The 18718-nt window shown below is 44.4% G+C and overlaps 1 protein-coding gene across 5 annotated transcripts in view; it reads right to left on the bottom strand.

Moving 5' to 3' along the window:
- The window catches only part of ACER3 (alkaline ceramidase 3), a 72589-nt gene that overhangs the window by 38420 nt on the left and 15451 nt on the right, over positions 1-18718 (bottom strand). For 3 of the 5 annotated variants that reach the window (XM_084842461.1, XM_084842462.1, XM_084842463.1), the window contains exons 2-4: positions 6100-6210; positions 1884-1936; positions 400-452 (exon numbers count right to left, since the gene is read on the bottom strand). In XM_084842461.1, coding sequence (XP_084698587.1) covers positions 400-452; positions 1884-1936; positions 6100-6210 — 217 coding nt within the window. The remainder of the gene's footprint in view (positions 1-399; positions 453-1883; positions 1937-6099; positions 6211-18718) is intronic. The other 2 variants (XM_084842459.1, XM_084842460.1) reach the window with 1 other exon arrangement.

Raw genomic sequence — 18718 nt, 5'->3', positions numbered from 1 at the left:
TACCCCATGTACTTCCCAAAATATTATAAATGGCGGGGGGAGGGGGGAAGATAACACTGCCGGGGAGAATCAATGAGCAGGGAAGGGGTTAAGTACTCCTTCTGTTTCTCAATGCTCCCTGTAACTGGCTTTAACCTCATGCATTTGCCTTATGAAAGAAAAAAAAAAAAACAGGGATGGGAATCCCAAATTTTCCATGTAACAAGTAGTTATGAATATGTGTAGCAATATGAAATGGTCTGCAATCTGGTGCTGCTGTTGTGAACATTGCAGGCTCAGTGTAACATGCCCAAAGGCAATTTCAACACCATTTCTTTTCATGTAAGCAAGATAAATGTATCTGTGAAGATGAATTAGGCAGTTTCAGATATTAAAATGAGACTAATGGCAAATACTTACAGGCAGTAGACAAACATGCAGCAACTGTAGATCATAGGCAGCTCATCCAACAGCTACAAAAAACAGAGAAATAAATACGTACAATTTCATATCTAGAGGATGCAAAAGAGAAGTTGACTCAGGTAGGGCTGACATTTTCAGAGGCAGCCCTGAGGCAAGAGTCACACTTAGTTCTATGTGATGTAACCGCAGTGAGGTCAGACAGCTGGAGTCCGGATTATCTCCTAGCATGGTCTACACTGTAAAGACACAGCCAAGACTGATAAAAGGCAACATTCCATGAAGGCTGATGAAAGTGCTTCATTAACCATTGGCTAAGCAGTTACTAAATATTGCCAGGATGAAACTACCATACTTGCTCATTGGAATAAAATAGTGTGAACTCCACTCTAACCAGGGTGATTGGACAATACAACCCTGCCCATCACCTAATAACACCCCCCCCAATGAATGAGCCACTACCAGAAGGGATACTAAACTATTTAATACAGATAGCTCAGAAAGGTAAGGCATGCATCCATCATCAAATGTACTCAGATAGCATTGTATAGAACCTAGTATTGCTCTTGTATAAATGCTAAGATGTTGTTGTTATTATTATTATTATCACTGTTATTGTTACAGTGCTTTAGCATATTCAGAGAGCATCAAGTAAGTTACCTGGTGGTAACTTCTTTATCAGATTTTTACACAGTATACAATATACAGTTATCAGTGTGATTCCAGGGGGTTGGGCTCGATGGTCTTGTAGTCCCCTTCCAACCCTACTATTCTGTGATTCTATGATTCACAGAAGTTGAAATAAGAGTACAAATACAATAAAATGTCAGTGGAATAATAAAAACAGCAGGATAAAAGCAGCAGTAAAAGTCCATAAAAAATCCCTTCAGATGGTAAATGCCCAGGTAAATAAACAAATCTTTGCCTGGTTCCAAAAAAGAGAGATGCCTTACAACAACCCTGCAAGGCAAATAAGTGTTATCCCCTTCTGTGGAGGTGTGTGTGTGTGTGTGTGTGTGTGTGTGTGTGTGTTGAGGCTGAGAGAGCAGCTTGCAGAAGACCACAAAGTGAATTCATGGCAGAAGATCCAAACTAGAGATTTCCACACAGATCATTTTCTTGGCCAGTGTTGCTACATGAAATCTGAAGCATACCTGTGGCGAATCTAATCCAATTCAATCTCAACAGGACACCCTCTTGCTACAAGTTATGTGCTTGTATCCTTACTGTTTACATATATTTATATTCTAGATTTGCCTAGCCTTCTGTATTATTTCTAGGACTCCTGAATGTACTTTATACCAAGTACCTTTTACCATCTGCTGCAGTTATTATTTTGCATACTGGAGCATAGATATTTGCTTAGTTAAGATTCATGAATTGTATGAACCTAACTAACCCCCCAAAAGAACTCCAGGATGAAGACACCCAAGTAAGAGACACCCATAAAAAGATGTGTGCACATTTAAACGTCTGCTACTGACCTGCATTTCATACTTTAGGGTCATGTGAAAGCACCACGAGCCCAAACCCACAGCTGAAAACCAAGTAAGAAAGCATTAGGGGAGGAAGCCATGTTATGGGACAATAAAAGAACTGACCCCCCCTCTCCTATCACACATGCACGCACTTTACATTCTGTTGTAAATATATACATAAGACATTCAGCCTCAGATGGCCTTCTCTCTGTCCCATCAGCCAGGACAGCTAGGCTGGTGAGGACGAGGGAGAGGGCCTTCTCTGTGGTGGCCCCCACTCTGTGGAACTCCCTCCCTAGGGAACTCCGCCATGCCCCCTCTTTAATGAGCTTCCACCACACGTTGAAAACTTGGTTGTTCAGGCAGGCATTTGGGGTGGGCTAGGGAAATTTTAGAAAATGATGTTTTAATGTGTAATTTTATTGTTTTTTAACTGTTTGTATTATTGTACATCACCCAGAGTGGCAGGGTGACCAGCCAGATGGGCGATTAAGAAATTTAATGAATAAATAAATTTAATAAATAAATTTACTCTGAATGAGAACAAACCACACTCATGACCTATGCTAAGGGTCTATCATGATTCCTTTTAGTGCCTGTAGACCATGTTCTCAAAAGGCAACCTGACGAATTTCCAAGTCACCATCTATCCTTTCCTATTTTGTACCATACACCCTCCCCTTGGAAAAGGGCTGCAACTCAGAGAAGGCCCCAGGTCCGATCCCCAGCCACTCCAGGAAGGGCTAGGAACGAATTCTGCCTGAATCCCTGGAGAGCCATTGCCAGTCAGTGTCTACAGTACTGGGCTAGATGGACCAAGTGGTTGACTCAGTATAAGGTTACACACAGGGCCAAACCAGCAAGCACCCCCACGGCCTTTCCTGCTTCAGAGCAGGAAAGGCCAGCAGGTAGCATGGCTTACTTGGGCACAGTGGTGCCCAAGCTGACATCCTCCTCGTGGGAAAGGCTGGCAGGGGCTTCCTGGGAGAACTCTCTTCTTTGAGCAAGAGTTGGTACACTAGCCCACCTTTGGAGTTACACAACATGTACTGTCATGTACATACACGCACCCCGTTTCCACTGTTTTCTAGAAAATAAAGCTACAACTGTGTGAAAGGATAATTAGCTTGGGAAAGTACAACATCTACAGCTCTGATCCAGAGCTATGGATACCCCTCCCCCCCTTTTAGTTCCCAGCAGCAATTAAAAAGCAACATGCAGTAAAAGGGCTCTCGAATAAGTTGAAATCTGGCCTTTAAGAGTTGGTGTCTTAGTCCTACAGCAAGATAAGGAAAAGGCCTTGGGAAGAGACAAGCGGTGGAAAATGGCAGCTGCCAGTCCTTCCAGTTGCATCAAAACCAATGGTCAATAAAAGGTACACAATTAATTTCTAATAGACATCAAGTACTATTTTGAGCAAGGGGCTCTGCAGGGCGGGGGGGGGGGGACATTCAAAGTGAGCCTTTCTACTTGTATGGATTTCCTATCATGTCACATGGAAATTTTCCAGTAACAGCTGATGGATGCTGAAGATGCTTAATCAGCTCCTGCTGGCTTGCAGAGCATTTAACAATGCCACTTCATCATAGGGGATTGGAATGCTAAAGTAGGAAGTCAAGAAATCACTGGGATAACAGGCAAGCATGGCCTTGGTGTACAAAATGAAGCAGGACAAAGGCAAGAGAACACACTGATCATAGCAAACACTCTTTTCCAACAGCACAAGAGACGACTCTACACATGGACATCACCAGATGGTCAATATCGAAATCAGACTGATTATGTCCTTTGCAGCCAAAGATGGAGAAGCTCTATACAGTCAGTCAAAACAAGACCTCGAGCTGACTGTGGCTCAGATCATGAGCTGCTTCTTGCAAAATTTCAGCTTAAATTGAAGAACATAGGGAAAACCACTAAACCATTCAGGTATGACCTAAATCATATCCCTTATGAATATACAGTGGAGGTGAGGAATAGATTTAAGGAATTAGACCTGATAGACAGAGTGCCTGAGAAACTATGGATGGAGGTCCATAACATTGTTCAGGAGGCAGCAACGAAATCCATCCCAAAGAAAAGGAAGTGCAAGAAAGCAAAGTGGCTGTCTGAGGAGGCTTTACAAGTAGCTCACGAAAGAAGGGAAGCGAAAAGCAAGGGAGAAAGGGGAAGATATACCCAACTGAACGCAGAGTTCCAGAGAATAGCAAGGAGAGACAAGAAGGCCTTCTTAAATGAACAATGCAAAGAAATCGAGGAAAACAACAGAATGGGAAAGACTAGAGATCTCTTCAAGAAAATCGGAGATCTCAAGGGAATGTTTTGTGCAAAGACAGGCATGATAAAGGACAAAAAAGACAGGGACCTCACAGAAGCAGATGAGATTAAGAAGAGGTGGCAAGAATACACAGAAGAACTATACAGGAAAGATCTGAATGTCCCTGATAGCCATGATAATGCGGTCACTGAACTTGAGCCGGACATCCTCGAGAGTGAAGTCAAGTGGGCCTTAGGAAGCATTACTAACAACAAAGCTAGCGGAGATGACAGTATTCCAGCTGAGCTATCTAAAATCCTAAAAGATGATGCTGTTAAAGTGCTGCACTCAATAGGCCAACAAATTTGGAACACTCAACAGTGGCCGCAAGACTGGAAAAGGTCAGTTTACATTCCAATTCCAAAGAAGGGCAACGCCAAAGAGTGTTCAAACTACCGCACAATTGCGCTCATTTCACATGCCAGCAAGGTTATGCTCAAAATCCTACAAGCTAGGCTTCAGCAGTTTGTGAACCGAGAACTACCGGAAGTACAAGCTGGCTTTCGAAGAGGCAGAGGAACTAGAGATCAAATTGCCAACATTTGCTGGATCATGGAGAAAGCAAGAGAATTCCAGAAAAATGTCTATTTCTGCTTCATTGACTATGTTAAAGCCTTTGATTGTGTGGATCACAACAAACTCTGGCAAATTCTGAAAGAGATGGGGGTACCAGACCACCTTACCTGTCTCCTGAGAAACCTGTACGAGGGTCAAGAAGCAACAGTAAGAACCAGACATGGAACAACCGATTGGTTCAAAACTGGGAAAGGAGTACGACAAGGCTGCATATTGTCGCCCTGCTTATTTAACTTATATGCAGAGTACATCATGAGAAATGCCGGGTTGGATGAATCACAGGTCGGAATTAAGATTGCCGGGAGAATTATCAACAACCTCAGATACGCAGATGATACCACCCTAATGGCAGAAAGCGAAGAGGATCTAAAGAGCCTCTTGTTGAGGGTGAAAGTGGAGAGTGCAAAAGCTGGTTTGAAACTCAACATTAAAAAAACGAAGATCATGGCATCTGGCCCCATCCCTTCCTGGCATATGGAAGGGAAAGAAATGGAAGCAGTGACAGATTTTATTTTCTTGGGCTCCAAGTTCACCACAGACGGTGACTGTAGCCATGAAATTAAAAGACGCTTGCTGCTTGGGAGGAAAGCTATGGCAAGCCTAGACAGCATAGTAAGAAGCAGAGACATCACCTTGCCGACAAAGGTCCGTCTAATCAAAGCTATGGTTTTCGCAGTAGTAATGTATGGCTGTGAGAGCTGGACTATAAGGAAGGCTGAGCGCCAAAGAATTGATGCTTTCGAACTGTGGTGCTGGAGAAGACTCTTACGAGTCCCCTGGACTGCAAGGAGGTCAAATCAGTCCATCCTAAAGGAAATCAACCCTGAGTGCTCATTGGAAGGACAGAGACTGAAGCTGAAGCTGAAATATTTTGGCCACCTAATGCGAAGAGAAAACTCTCTGGAAAAGACCCTGATGCTGGGAAAGACTGAAGGCAAAAGGAGAAGGGGACGGCAGAGGATGAGATGGCTAGACAGCATCACCGATGCAATGAATATGGACTTGAGCACGCTCCGGGAGAGAGCGCAGGACAGGAAGGCCTGGTGTGCTATGGTCCATGGGGTCACGAAGAGTCGGACATGACTGAACGACTGAACAACACAATTACAGAAGTTTTCCTGGAGGCATATCAGACAGAAACATCAGGTTGGTCATGGCAAGCCATTTTAGTCACAATCCCACTGAACTACAAGAAATGCAGCTTAGTCTGCCTTTGTCATACAGCTACAATGTGTGAAAAGATAAACATAGGATTAAAAATTCCACCACTTGACAATCACAAGGGCATCTGAGAACCCCACAAAATCAAAGAGGAATAAAAAACCCACTTACCAATGACACACAAATAAGCTATTATGTACCGTTTTTCAAGGCCGTCTCTATAACTCTGAATTGCACCATAAATTGGAGGTAGAATGAAAATCAGGTTACTAACGGTGTTCCCTGCAGGAGAGAAGCCACAGCAAAAAGTGATTAGTGATGACTAATGAGCAAATGTTACATGATGATTTAAAATTTACTGAGCAAAACAAAGACTTCCAACAATTCTGAGAGGAAAACAACTGAAGTTATTCCAACCTTTACTTTTTCATACTGTTAGGTAATAATTAAGAATTCAAAACAACTATTAAATACTCATCTGTTTCTATTGTTTAACATAGCAGCAGACAGGTAGCTCTAGGTTATCCTTCACAACATATTGTCCCTTGGAGTAAAGGAAGGAATTGCTGCTCTTCCCCTAATGATTAAAGACGAAACTCATTGAGGTGTTTGTTTTTAAAGGATACAACAGTTTCATAGATACAGGCCTCTCAGTGCCTACTAGCAATAACTGCCACAAAGACAGCTTTCCACGTTCAGTGACAGACAGGCTGCTTGGGAGAGGTAACAGGGCTCTCAACGTTGCCACCTTGCTGTTTGAAATTAATTAGGATCTACAAATAGATTTTGCTTGGGACAGAATCCTGAACTCGACCCAGCAATTCTTATATTTTAAAGGTTTGTTAAGACAACAGTAACTAAAATTGCTGGATGAAATGTCCAGTTCCAAGGCAAACTATAGGCGTTCACAACAGTTGTTTTTTTCCAGTAATGGTAATAAAACATTTTTCATATCAGCACACTAAGCACATATAATCTATGCAGCAAACACTTCTATCCTGCTGCCTAATTACTGGGGGCTGTGCAGGGGGAGTGGGGAGATAAAGAATTCTGGAACTTTTTTGAGGTAGTAAAATCAAGTCAAAGTCTTTAATAGCTTAAATGACTTTCCACAAGGAGGCTTTAAGAAGATGTGTTTCTCTATGTGTTACCATCATACTAGGCACGTTCAAAGGAAAATTCCACTGCTTATTTGACTAAGCAATGAACTCTATTGTATATGGAACTCACATAATGTGCAAATCACCAGCACAAAGAGATAGATGCCTACCCATTTTCCATTGCTGAACAAGGCTGCATCCCAGGAAGAAGGCTCCATTAAGAGCCAAAAAGTGCCACGATTCACGCTGCCATAGAACTTTGAACACTCACTAGTAACTCTTCAGGGCCAATAACACAATCTGACAATAGCCACAGGTGGTTTCTCATCATAAAAAGGCCTTTCCCCCTCAAGACTGGAAAAAGACCAAGCTATGGCCACATTGTTCCTGGAAGAAAGCTTATTCAAGAAAACAATGTTATCAGATATCTGCTATTAAGGGCAAAGAAGTATCTCAAACAACTTCCACTTGCTGCAACTTAGCTTTAGTTGAAAAATTATAATGAGAGAATTCCAGTAGCTAAACTAGAGAAGGGAGAGATCCTGACCATGACTAACCCCCCATTTTTACCTTTGCTCAAGCTTCTCTTTAAGATTGAATACCTCCCTTCAGCTACTAATGAAGCCGAGTGCATTGCTATTTTTAAAATGTGGTGAACAAAAATATTAGCTCCAAATCAACACGTACTGAAACACAGGGGAAAGCAACATTGCCATCAAAAGGGATCAACGACACATGGCAGTGGAGAAGCTTGGACTGCTTTTGGCTCAGCTTTTAAGACTGAGGCAGCCTTCCCCAACCTGCCACACTCCAGATGTGTCAGTCTACAATTCCCATCACCCTATCCACCAACATGCTGTCTGGGGCTGATGGGAGTTGTGGTCCAACACAACTGGAGGGTGCCATGTTGGGAAGGCTGGTTTAAGGCATAATTCTGGGTATCTACTGAGCCTTATTACATTTATACCCTGGTTGGTAGGCGGCAGTATTGCAACCGAAACTCTTCCCACGACCTGAGTTAGATCCCAGCGGAAGCTGGGTCCCAGGTAGCCAGCTCAGGTCGACTCAGCCCTCCATCCTTCCGAGGTCGGTAAAATGAGTACCCAGCTTGCTGGGGGAAAGGTAGTCACGACTGGGGAAGGCAATGGCAAACCACCCCGCTATAGTCTGCCATGAAAACGCCAGCGTAAGCGGCGTCCCTGTAGGGGTCAGCAATGACCCGGTGCTTGCACAGGAGGAACCTTTCCTTTCCTTTTGGTCCTCAACAGGCACCTCTGGCATCCACGTCATCTCACTAAACTAGGAGGGTGCTGCTCATCACGAGCCTTTTTGCTCTTCTCTCATACACCACCTTTCCAGGCTGATTTCTTTCAGCTCCTACTTCTGCATAGGGCACTTTCCAACTCCCTTCAGCTCTATTTGGAATTAGCTTGATTTATTCTGATTCACAAGTTGGACCCCACTGCACTCCCAATGACGTAATCAAAAGGACAATTGGCGGTGGGGGAGGGCGTACCATTAAGGGTGGCTTAAAGACAATTTTAAGTAAAATAAAATTAATACATGAAATGGGCGCTGAACACATCCTCCAGCAATCCACGAGCCTCTGTAGCCTAGTTTGGCAGAGGTGATGGAAGCAACAGCAAGTGCCTGCTGGGGGCTGTCCTCCCTAGTGCCTGCAGGAACACAACCACAGCTGCGTCTCAGGGTCAAATGGCATGTTATGTGCACTCTGAATAGCTATATGTTTGCTCCTGGTCTAATTCAGGTGTGTGTGTGTGTGTAGGGGGGGGGGGGGATATCTATTGCAAAGGCAGTGTGTGACAAGGGGACACTTACCTCTTCACTCCCCTGCTGCAAACACCAGAAATGCTTCCCCCCTAAAAACATGGCAAGAAGCTTTTAAAAAAAAATCCCACTGATGCCAATGAGAACTTTCTTCTAAAGCTCCTAGTTACATGGGGGAGATTTCTGTGTTGCAAGTGGAGGGGGAATGAAACCACACCACATAGAATTATAGAATAGTAGGGTTGGAAAGGGCCTATAAGACCATTAAGTCCAACCCACTGATCAATGCAGGAATCTAAGTCAAAGCATCCCTACATGGCACACTGCCTTTACAACAGGAATTCCCCCCCACACACACACACATATATACTACTGTATCACCATCATGCAAACATTCTATTACAACAGCAAAATCAGGATTTTCATAGTCATTTGAATAACTGACCTACTTTTTAAGCCATTCACTGCCATGCACAGCATTAAAATACACTCAAAAGTTGTGCATAAGCAAAATAATAACATAAATGTGTTGAGTACTTAAATGCCAAATGTGTCAGCTCACAGACCTTGAGGCAATGAGGAAAAGTGGGGAGAGAGGGAGGGGAAGAGAGCAAGAGAGAGGGAGTGTAAGGTCTTAACTGAGTTTACAAAAAACAACAACCCAGAGCTAATTTTGGAACTGAAACTGACAGGATAAGTGCCCCTGCCAGAAATGAATACTATTATGCAAGAGGGAATAAAAATGGTCACATGATATGCTGCAGGAACCCAAGGTCTATGCTTAAGGGAAATAAGCAGCTACACAAAGTATCATCCAGGTCTTTTGATAGGGCACGCAGAGAGGTTCAAAGGGAACTTTTTGCCATGTTCAAATGTATGCAAAAATGTGTGAATTATCAGGGTTATTTCAGTATAAATAGGTTCTATTTATAATAATTTCTCCAAGATTTGAATTCAGTTTTTCCCCAATCTTATTCCTTCCAATAGTAAAAATAAAAATAAAAATGGGTAGTGCTATTCTAACCAGCAGGGCACAGGATCATTGCCCCAATCAAGTTTCTTTAAACTGTAATGGTGTTCTGGAATGGGAGTGGGGTGTTTTAAGCCAAGGATGGAGAACTTCCAGGCCCTCCAGATGTTTTGGCCTACAACTCCCCTCATCCCTCACCGCTAGATGGCAAGGGCTAGTAAAAGCTGTTGAGAGTTGTAGGCCAAAACTTCTGGAAGACCACAAGTTGCCCACACCTGTTTTCAGCTTTTAGGTATTTTGCCCCCTTTTAAGTTAAGAATGTCCGGGGGAGGGGGATTAATTAGAATCAGAAAAAATGCTCCTCCTTTCCTAATTACTGTCCCCCTCCCCCAAAGTCCAGGATTCTACAGACTTTAAGAGATCATCTTCCAAGTTAGCAGAGCTCTTGATTCATTACCAGTTGTGCTACACTGCTAAGGAGGGTAAGGGGAGAGATGATAGAGGTGCACAAAATTATGCACAGTGTGGAGAATGTGGATAGGGAGACATTTTTCTCCCTCTCTCAAAACACTAGAACCCAGGGTCATCCCATGAAGCTGATTGGTGGGAGATTCAGGGAAGTCCTTCTCCACCCAGTGCAGAGTTAAACTATGGAATTCGCTACCACAACACGTAGTGATGGCCACCAATTTGGATGGCTTTAAAAGGCGGTTAGATAAATTCCTGGAGAAGTAGGCTATCAATGGTCCTGATGCTTATGTGCCTCCTCCAGTATCAAAGGCAGTATGCCTATGTACACTAGTTGCTGGTGAACATGGGCAGGAGGGTGCCGTGGCACTTATGTCCTGCTTGTGGGTTCCTGGTTAACAGCTGACTGTGTGAATGCTGGACTGGATGGATCCTTGGTCTCATCCACCATGGCTCTTCTTATGTTCTTATGGGGCACTTATGCCCCCACTGATTCTCTTACACCTTGCCAATTCCACAACCAGGGTGCACAAGCAGCCCCCATAAGGGAGCTCCGCTGATCTGCGTCCTTCCACAAATGAGTTTTTCTGCTCATTTCAAGGTTTCCTCTAGGAAGAGTTAAATCTTCCTTGAGTAAGCGGAGGGTCCCACTTGCACAATGGATTCAGTGGAAGGCACTGCTTGTGGAAGGGAATTGGCGGGGGCATAAGTACCCCATTGGATTCTGCCCACAGACACCAAAAGGTGCTGTAGTTGAATATATTGCCACCCAGTACTAGATGGCAAGTGATATCTAACCCACAATACTGGAAATTATAAAAACTCATTGTCCTATTCTATTAACTGATCTAAAGTATGAATTTCACTATCAACCCAATTGTTGGGATTGGATCATCATTCACCTTCACAATCAGCACCATAGAGAAACAAAGCTTCAGGGCTCGATGGTCTTATAGGCCCCTTCCAACCCTACTTATTCTATGATTCTTTCTACAAATGCTGATTCAAGGAAGCTGTCAGACTGCCCCAGGCCCTAAACAAGTAATCTACGATCTCTAATCAGAGAAGACCAACTGGAAGGTAATGAAGTTGCCGACAGTGTTTGCCTGTGAATAGGGATGGCAGAGAATTCCGCCACGGATCTCGGTGAGGTCGAATGCCAGTGCATTCGGTCCCACAAAATCTGTGGCGGAATGGCGTGCCACCCCCCCCCGCAGATCCCCCCCGGGACGAGACATACCTGGGGCAGATCTTCCGGGCGGCGGCGGCTCCGGCTGGTCTTCCGACTGGCTGCCGCCACCGCCACTTGCACTTTTTTTTTTTACAGAGTCGTGATAGGCTACGTAAGTTTTTACGTAGCCTAAAACACTTGGTAAAAAAAACAAACAAAGGCGTATGCAAATGGTGGTGGCTACGGCGGCCGCCACCATTTGCGTTCCTTATTTTGGGCCGTCTTAGTCTACGTAAATATTTATGTAGATTAAGACGGCAAAAATAAGGAATGCAAATGGCAGCGGCCATAGCCGCAGCCATTTGCGTACACGGTTTTTGTTTTTGTTTTTTTTCCTCAGAGCCCTCCGCGGCCGGAAATCTGGCTGCGGATGGCTCTGGCCTGGCTGGGCCTGGCTGGCTGCTCCGCGGAGCTGCTGCGGAGCACAGCTGGCCACGGAGGATTCCGGGGGGGAGGAACGGAGTGCCTCCCCCCCGTCGAGGATTCCGGGGGGAGGGACGGAACGCCCCCCCCACCAACATAATCCGCGAAAGGTAAGTGACTTTCATACATTCCTACCTGTGAACCTCATGGCCAAACTTGCTTCGCAGTGATGCCCCTCCCTTAGGGTGGGCTCCCTCCTACGTTGGCTTCTAAGAGTGGCTACCCTGGCGGAGCATCTGAGCCTGGTCCCTAACTTTTCCCACTTTGCTTTGCGACACACCCTAGTGTCTCTCAAGTCACGCCCATCTACGGTGGATGAAGGAGGCAATGACTCAGCCTGGGCCATCTGTTTGTCGAGGCTTTCGGATAAATTTCTCCCAGCATCTTGGGGCTCTAGGGAAAGTTATTTCCCCAGGCTCTGATCTAGCTGTTTCAACTCTGATTCAGAATGGGAGCTGACAGACATCTCAAGGGGCTTGGACTCATCCCTGACACCAATTCATCCACAAAAAAGGCTGCCTCTCTATTTTCAAATTAGGATTCCCTCATAAAGTTAACTTTGTATAAGAATACAGATCAAACTGCAGACACTATACGCCATGTCTCTCTAGCTGCTGAAATTGGAAGTACAGCCATTCCTTGCTTTGTAATGTGCCTAGATTCTAATGCCATTCAGTCAAAAAGAAGTGTCAAATAAGTTGACTCCAAAACAATGCATGAAAGAATATTAAAGGGAAAAGATATATTCCAATCAGTACAAGGTAACTGATAAGCCTTTATGATATGAAGTAAGATCTGGAAAATTAAATCCTCCCTCCCTAATTGGCAACAGTATCCTTTTAAGCAAAAACCAAAGAGGAGAATCCCACCCCTCCGCCTCCAATAAATATTCGAAATGCTGCATAGAGTTTTTGAACATATGTTTGCGGAATATAAATCAATCAATCAATTAATAAGTCCAAAACGTCTGGAGGGCACCAGCTTGGGGGAGGCGGGTTTACACTTTAAACCAGTGTCACTGTTCAGCCTCAAGTCTCACACATACTAAAGTTAAGCGTCAATTTCATTTGCTGGCCCCAGCGAATGAAAACACGCAGCATAGGCATGAGGACAACTTGGGTGGATCCTGTTTAGTTGGCAAGACAAGGCTTTTCTTCAGATACAGAATTTTAAATTAAGAACTGAATTTAAGGAGCTTAAATCCAAGCTGGCATACCAACTTATGCAAATACTTCAGTCACTCTACACAAGTATGTCAAAAATAGTTTTAACAGAGAAACCAACAGGGAATATTCCACATACCAACAACGTCTCAAGCAGAAAGTCAAGGATCATTATGCCGATTTGATCTCTGGCACACCTGTAACCCTTCCAGATTAGAGCCCTTTAGAGCTGCAGAGGTGTTGCTCTTACAAAATGAGTTAGATGCAGAATTGTAATTGTAGTTCTACGCCACACCTCATATTGCACTTTATTGCAATCTCTCATTGCTCCATGCCCATAACAAAGGCAAAACTGGGCAAGCATTACTAAGCTGAGATTGGCTACCTTATAACCAGAACTTCAGTATGTTTACTCTGAGGTAAATCTCATCCCATTCAGTGGGACTTACTTGTTGGAAACTGTGCTTAAAATGGCAGGCCTTCAGTCGGTAAAAATCTAGCCTTTGATGTGGTTTAAAGGGGCTTTGGCAACATTGGTGAAATCATAGAAACCTAGGGTCAGTTGGATGGTCTATAAGACCATCAAGTCCAACCCCCTGCTCAATGCAGGAAGCCTGATTCACAGGCAGTCTCCCATCCGAGTACTAACCAGGGCTGACCCTGCTTAGCTTCCGAGATCAGGCGCATCCAGCCCTTTGCTCACCATAAAGCTAGTCAGCAATTTAATTCTTCCTCCCTGCCCCCTTTCATTCCCTGATGCAGCGCCTGAGCATCCACTCACTATGGGTGCTTCCATCTGAGGCTTTTACTGTTGCAATCGCCCTGCCTCCTTCATGGAACTTTACAGGGGGCCTAGATAACGCTGTCATCAATTTGTAACCCCTCTCTAGTTTACTCACTGCTTCTTTCAGCTCTTTTCTTACCAGACAAAAATTTCCATTAAGGAGGAAAAGACAGAATACATGACGAACGTCTTTTGATTGGGAGTGCTGCGAGTCCTCGATCTGGAAGTATCCCTGGGCTACAGCAATCAGGGAGCTTCTAGTTTCTGCATGGAAGGGGAACTCAAGGCTGTGGCTCCATTTCCCTCCGCCAGAATTTTATCCTAGCAGAGGATGCATACTTTCTTCTGCCCCCTCTCTTGTGTGAGTGCCCTGAGAATGTTGAGTTTAAAGCCACTCACTGAGGTGGCTTTAAAAGGGGGATTAGTACAAATACGTGGAGGAGGATAGGTCAAACAGCAGCTACAGATCATGATGTCTATATGGATTCCCAGAGCAGCCTGCCTGGCACTTGCTCTGATCTCCTTTCGGTGTTTCTGGAAGGGTGTCGGCCAACAGCCGTGATACTCTAATGCCCTTTCAGTGTCAGGCAACAGTCTTCTAAATCTTGCTGTAGCCTTTAAAACTATTTTGCTGCTTATGTTTTATTCTCCACGCCTCGATTCTGATCTTAATTTTGAGTTCGGTTCTTATGCTGCATTAGATTGTATTATTCATTTTACTGTTGCTGATTTTAACTTCTTTTTATTCTACAAACTGCCCTGAAAACTTCTTGTTATAGGGTAGCTTAATAGCAGAAGGCCGCTGCCCTCATGCCCTGGTTGGCCGCTGTGGAAAGCTGGCTGCTGGACTAATGGCCTTTTGCTCAGATCCAACGGGCCTCTTGTGTAATTATGCTGGGGAACGGAATATAAATGAGGAGAATTACTATTATTGATAGTGAGACAGGGTGTGAGCATAAAAATAAAATATTTAATCAAACTGAATTTAACAAGGCTGGAAGAGAAAAGAAAGCTAAGGACACCTAAAACCTTGAAGGACTTTGTAGCGCTGATACCCACACATGGACTGTTGCCTCCCAATAATTGGTAACACTGTCCCAGTGCTGGAGTCTTGACACTGGATTAGGTTTTCATTGTGGTGAAGATCCTAAAAGCTGGGGAGAGCAATCCTATAGCCACGAGACACTGTCTAGAGGGCTGCAGGATTTTTCAGCTTACTGGCTCCAAGCTTGTAGACCGCGCTACAAGCTCGGGGCCAGGAAACCACACTCCCCACCCCCTCCTCCTCATAGCCTCCATGGAGAGAACTGCGGCAGCTGCCTCCCCATGCTTGTAAAATGGAGCATGGAGATGGCAAAAAGGGGCGCTTCCAGGGGCAGGGGAGGAGACCACGGAAGCCCCTTTAAGTTGCTTCTTATGGGGTCTCCAGACCCATTCCTGCCCTCTCCGAAGCTCTAGCTAGATGTGCGAAATCACATATCTAGCCAAGAGAACAGGGCAGGCAGAGCACGGAGGAGAGGATCCCCTCCATGCTCTGCTTGACCTGCATAGGGTAGTCGCCAGCCTACGACTCCGGAGGTTGGCGACTATCTTGATAGGATTGCGCTCCAAATTACCCTTTGCTCTGGTTTTACAAATTATTTTGAATAGTTTTCATGGTACACAGTCAACATTATGCATGTTCTAAGATACTAAACACAACTCCTAAAAAACCTGGTTAATACTGCTCCTATCAGCAAGGATCCAGGGTGGAAAGAAAGTGCTGCATGTTGAATAAACCACAAGGACAGCCTCTCAGCTGTGGATGACTCTAGTATTGTATCTTGGACAAATTCCAGCATGGGCGATAGATTTTTTTCGCCATTCAAGGTTCTTCCACTCTATCAGTCAGACACAGGCCCCATGACATTTCCTGACTAATCCTTCATATTGTACACTGCTGAATGCAAGATGCATTAAAAAGCAAACATAAAATGAGACAATGTGGGGAAGAACTACGGTCTAGCACCAAGAGGAACCAAAGAGATTAGATGGAAAGCATCCTGGTGAATCAGACCAAGGGTTCATCTAGTGTAGAGTTCTATTTCCAACAGAGGCCAGCCTGCTGCTTCCAGAAAGACCAAAAACAGGGCATGAAGGTAATATCCACACCTCACTCAATTATTCAGAAGTTCACGTAGCTATCATGATTGCTTTAAAATAATTGCTTTAAAAGGGGATCCCTAGAGAATTGATCACTCTAACCAAGTGGCCATCACATTTTATGGCAGCAAATGCCACACATTAATTATGCACTGGGTGAAGAAATTCTCTTCTGTTCAGCCATCAGTTTCATTGGATGACTGTAATATAGGCTCTCTATATACTTTCTCCACACCATGCATAATTTTATAAGCTGGGGCTCTGCAGATGGAACAGAAGGAAGATGTGGAGGCTGGAGGATTCCTCATAACCTGGCCTACCCAGTCCCCTCCCCTGGGAATGCCCCTTTTACCTCCTCTCCAAAGTTGCTTTTGCAACCTTGGAGAGGCAGCTGGTGCAGTTCTCTCTGTGCTGGCTGTCAGGGGATGAGGGGAGGTCAGACTCCTGGGTCCCAACCTCAGATCCAGGAATCCTCAGACACTGTCTAGGGGCCATAGGACTGATCTCCCCATTTCTCTGCAATGTCCCTAACTGCCTTCAGTCTGCCATTCACTCCCTTGTTTATCTAACATTCCAACTGCCTCCTATATGGTTTTCTTTACATACATCGGAAACAGGAAATTTATGCTTCTTAAGTTCTGCTCGTCTTCCTTAATGTTAACTTATATCTGCATGCCTGAGCTTGTGCTTTACATTTTCCTCATTTAAGCAAGACTTCCACTTTTTAAAGGAAAACTTTTGCCTAATATAGGTTCCTTGACATGGCTCATTAACCACACTGGCATCCTCTTGGGTCTGTTCATATCCTTCCTAATAAGTACTATACAGTCTAGCTAAACTTCCATTATAGCGCGTTTAAATAACCTTTAAAAAAATAAAATAGGGTAAAAGAGAAAATACAGAGTGGCCCTAAAGTAGGTATACAGTATCAGATATTTGCATTTTATTGTATTGTTTATTAAATTTACACTTGTTTAACACTGTTTAATCTCGTAAGTGCTCGAAATGTATTCCATCAACATTGCAACATTCCTCGAACCTGTCCAGAACACTGTGACACACAGTACAACACAAATTCCAGTCCACATCAATGTCCATAAATGCTTCCGAGATGAACTCTTTTAATTCGTCCACTGTTTGAGGATTCCTCTCAAAAACCTTATTCTTTACTACGCCCCGCAAAAAGAAGTCCATTCGTGTTAAGTTGGGTGAACGTGGCAGCCATTCAATGCTGCCACGTCGTCCGATCCAATGCTGTGGGAAGGTGTTGTCAAGATAGTCCCTTATCGCAAAAGCATAATGAGGAGGTGCCCCATCTTGTTGGAAGAGCAGTTCGGTGAAGTTAGCCCTAGTTCTGAGTTGTGGCACTACCATGTTGTGTAACATGTTTAGGTAATTGTTACTATCCACAGTTGTATCAAAGAAAACCTGTCCTACAACACCTTCGCTGGGCAGTGCACCCCGCACTGTGACGCCTGGCTGGTTCAGTTGAGATGTGATAGTCAATGTGATAGTGACTAACAGTGCAATCCTCTTCTGTCTCAGACGCAAGTCCCATTGGCCTAGTTCACATGTAACAACTCAGAGTATGGGTTGACTATGGGTTGTTGTTGAATTGTGGGTTGCTGCTATGTGTGAACCCTGCACTATGGTTTAACTATGGGTTGATAACCACAAACAACCTAGGAAGAGAACCCATGGTTTGTTGTTGGGTTGTCAACAGAATGGGAATTACTTCCAGGCAAGTGTGTATAGGACTGCAACTTAAGCCATGGAAAGCAGACCCATGAACTGCATCCCTAAAGTAGGTGGCACAAACACTTCAAAGTGTTTGCTATGGGATATGTTGCTGCAACACCTTTCCACCACTGTACATACAATAAAGTTTTAAATATCAGGTTTACCAAGTTAGAGGCATCTTGTCACAGCCTTCTCACTCTGTGAGATCCTGGGTAGAGAATGATTTCATGGGAGATTAACAACTGCTGTGGTGCTGGTTATTAAGATCTCCTGCAGATCTTAATAACCAGGCAGGTTCATATTGAGACAGGCTTCTGAAAATGGTGGAACTACAGCAGCAAAGTGAAGAACAGAAGCTAGAAGAGCAACAGCAAGCTGAGGCAGAAGAGGAAAATGTTGAGGTGAGGAAAAATGAAGTAGAGAATACCCCTTGGAAAAGGGTGACAGGAGCAGAAGAGCTGGAAGCCACTCTGCACCAGTGGAGGCAGTGGAACTAGGGAACTGTTTCCAGGTACTTGAGGATGAGACTGGGGGACAGCATGCAGTGGAAGAATTACAGGGGAACCTGCATGAGAGCGAGCAAGAGGCTGAAGGTCAGCCACGAAGAGGCAATAAAACCAAGGCCTACAACAACAAGAAGAGAGTAGTAGTAGTAGTAGTGGGAGACTCCCTGCTGCGTGGGATCGAAACCTAAGTATGTCGCGAAGACCCATGGACTCGCCAGGTATGCTGTCTCCCGGGAGGACGGATAAGAGACGTGACTGAAGGGGTGCCTACACTCATAAAGCCCACTGACAGGTATCCCTTTCTTCTCATCCACGTGGGAACAAATGATACCGCCAAGTGGAGCTATGAAGAAAACATGTCAGACTTTGAAGCTTTGGGAAGCAAACTCAAGAACTTTGGGGCCCAGATAGTTTTCTCATCCATCCTTCCAGTAGTTAGAAGAGGGACAGAAAGGGAAAGAAAAATACTCTGGGT

Source organism: Heloderma suspectum, chromosome 3 (assembly GCF_057233095.1).
Source record: "Heloderma suspectum isolate Gila_16-S chromosome 3, 16-S_ref, whole genome shotgun sequence".
Classification (NCBI taxonomy): domain Eukaryota; kingdom Metazoa; phylum Chordata; class Lepidosauria; order Squamata; family Helodermatidae; genus Heloderma; species Heloderma suspectum.
The sequence above is the reverse complement of the archived record's forward strand: the minus strand, read 5'-3'. Positions and strand labels throughout refer to the sequence as shown.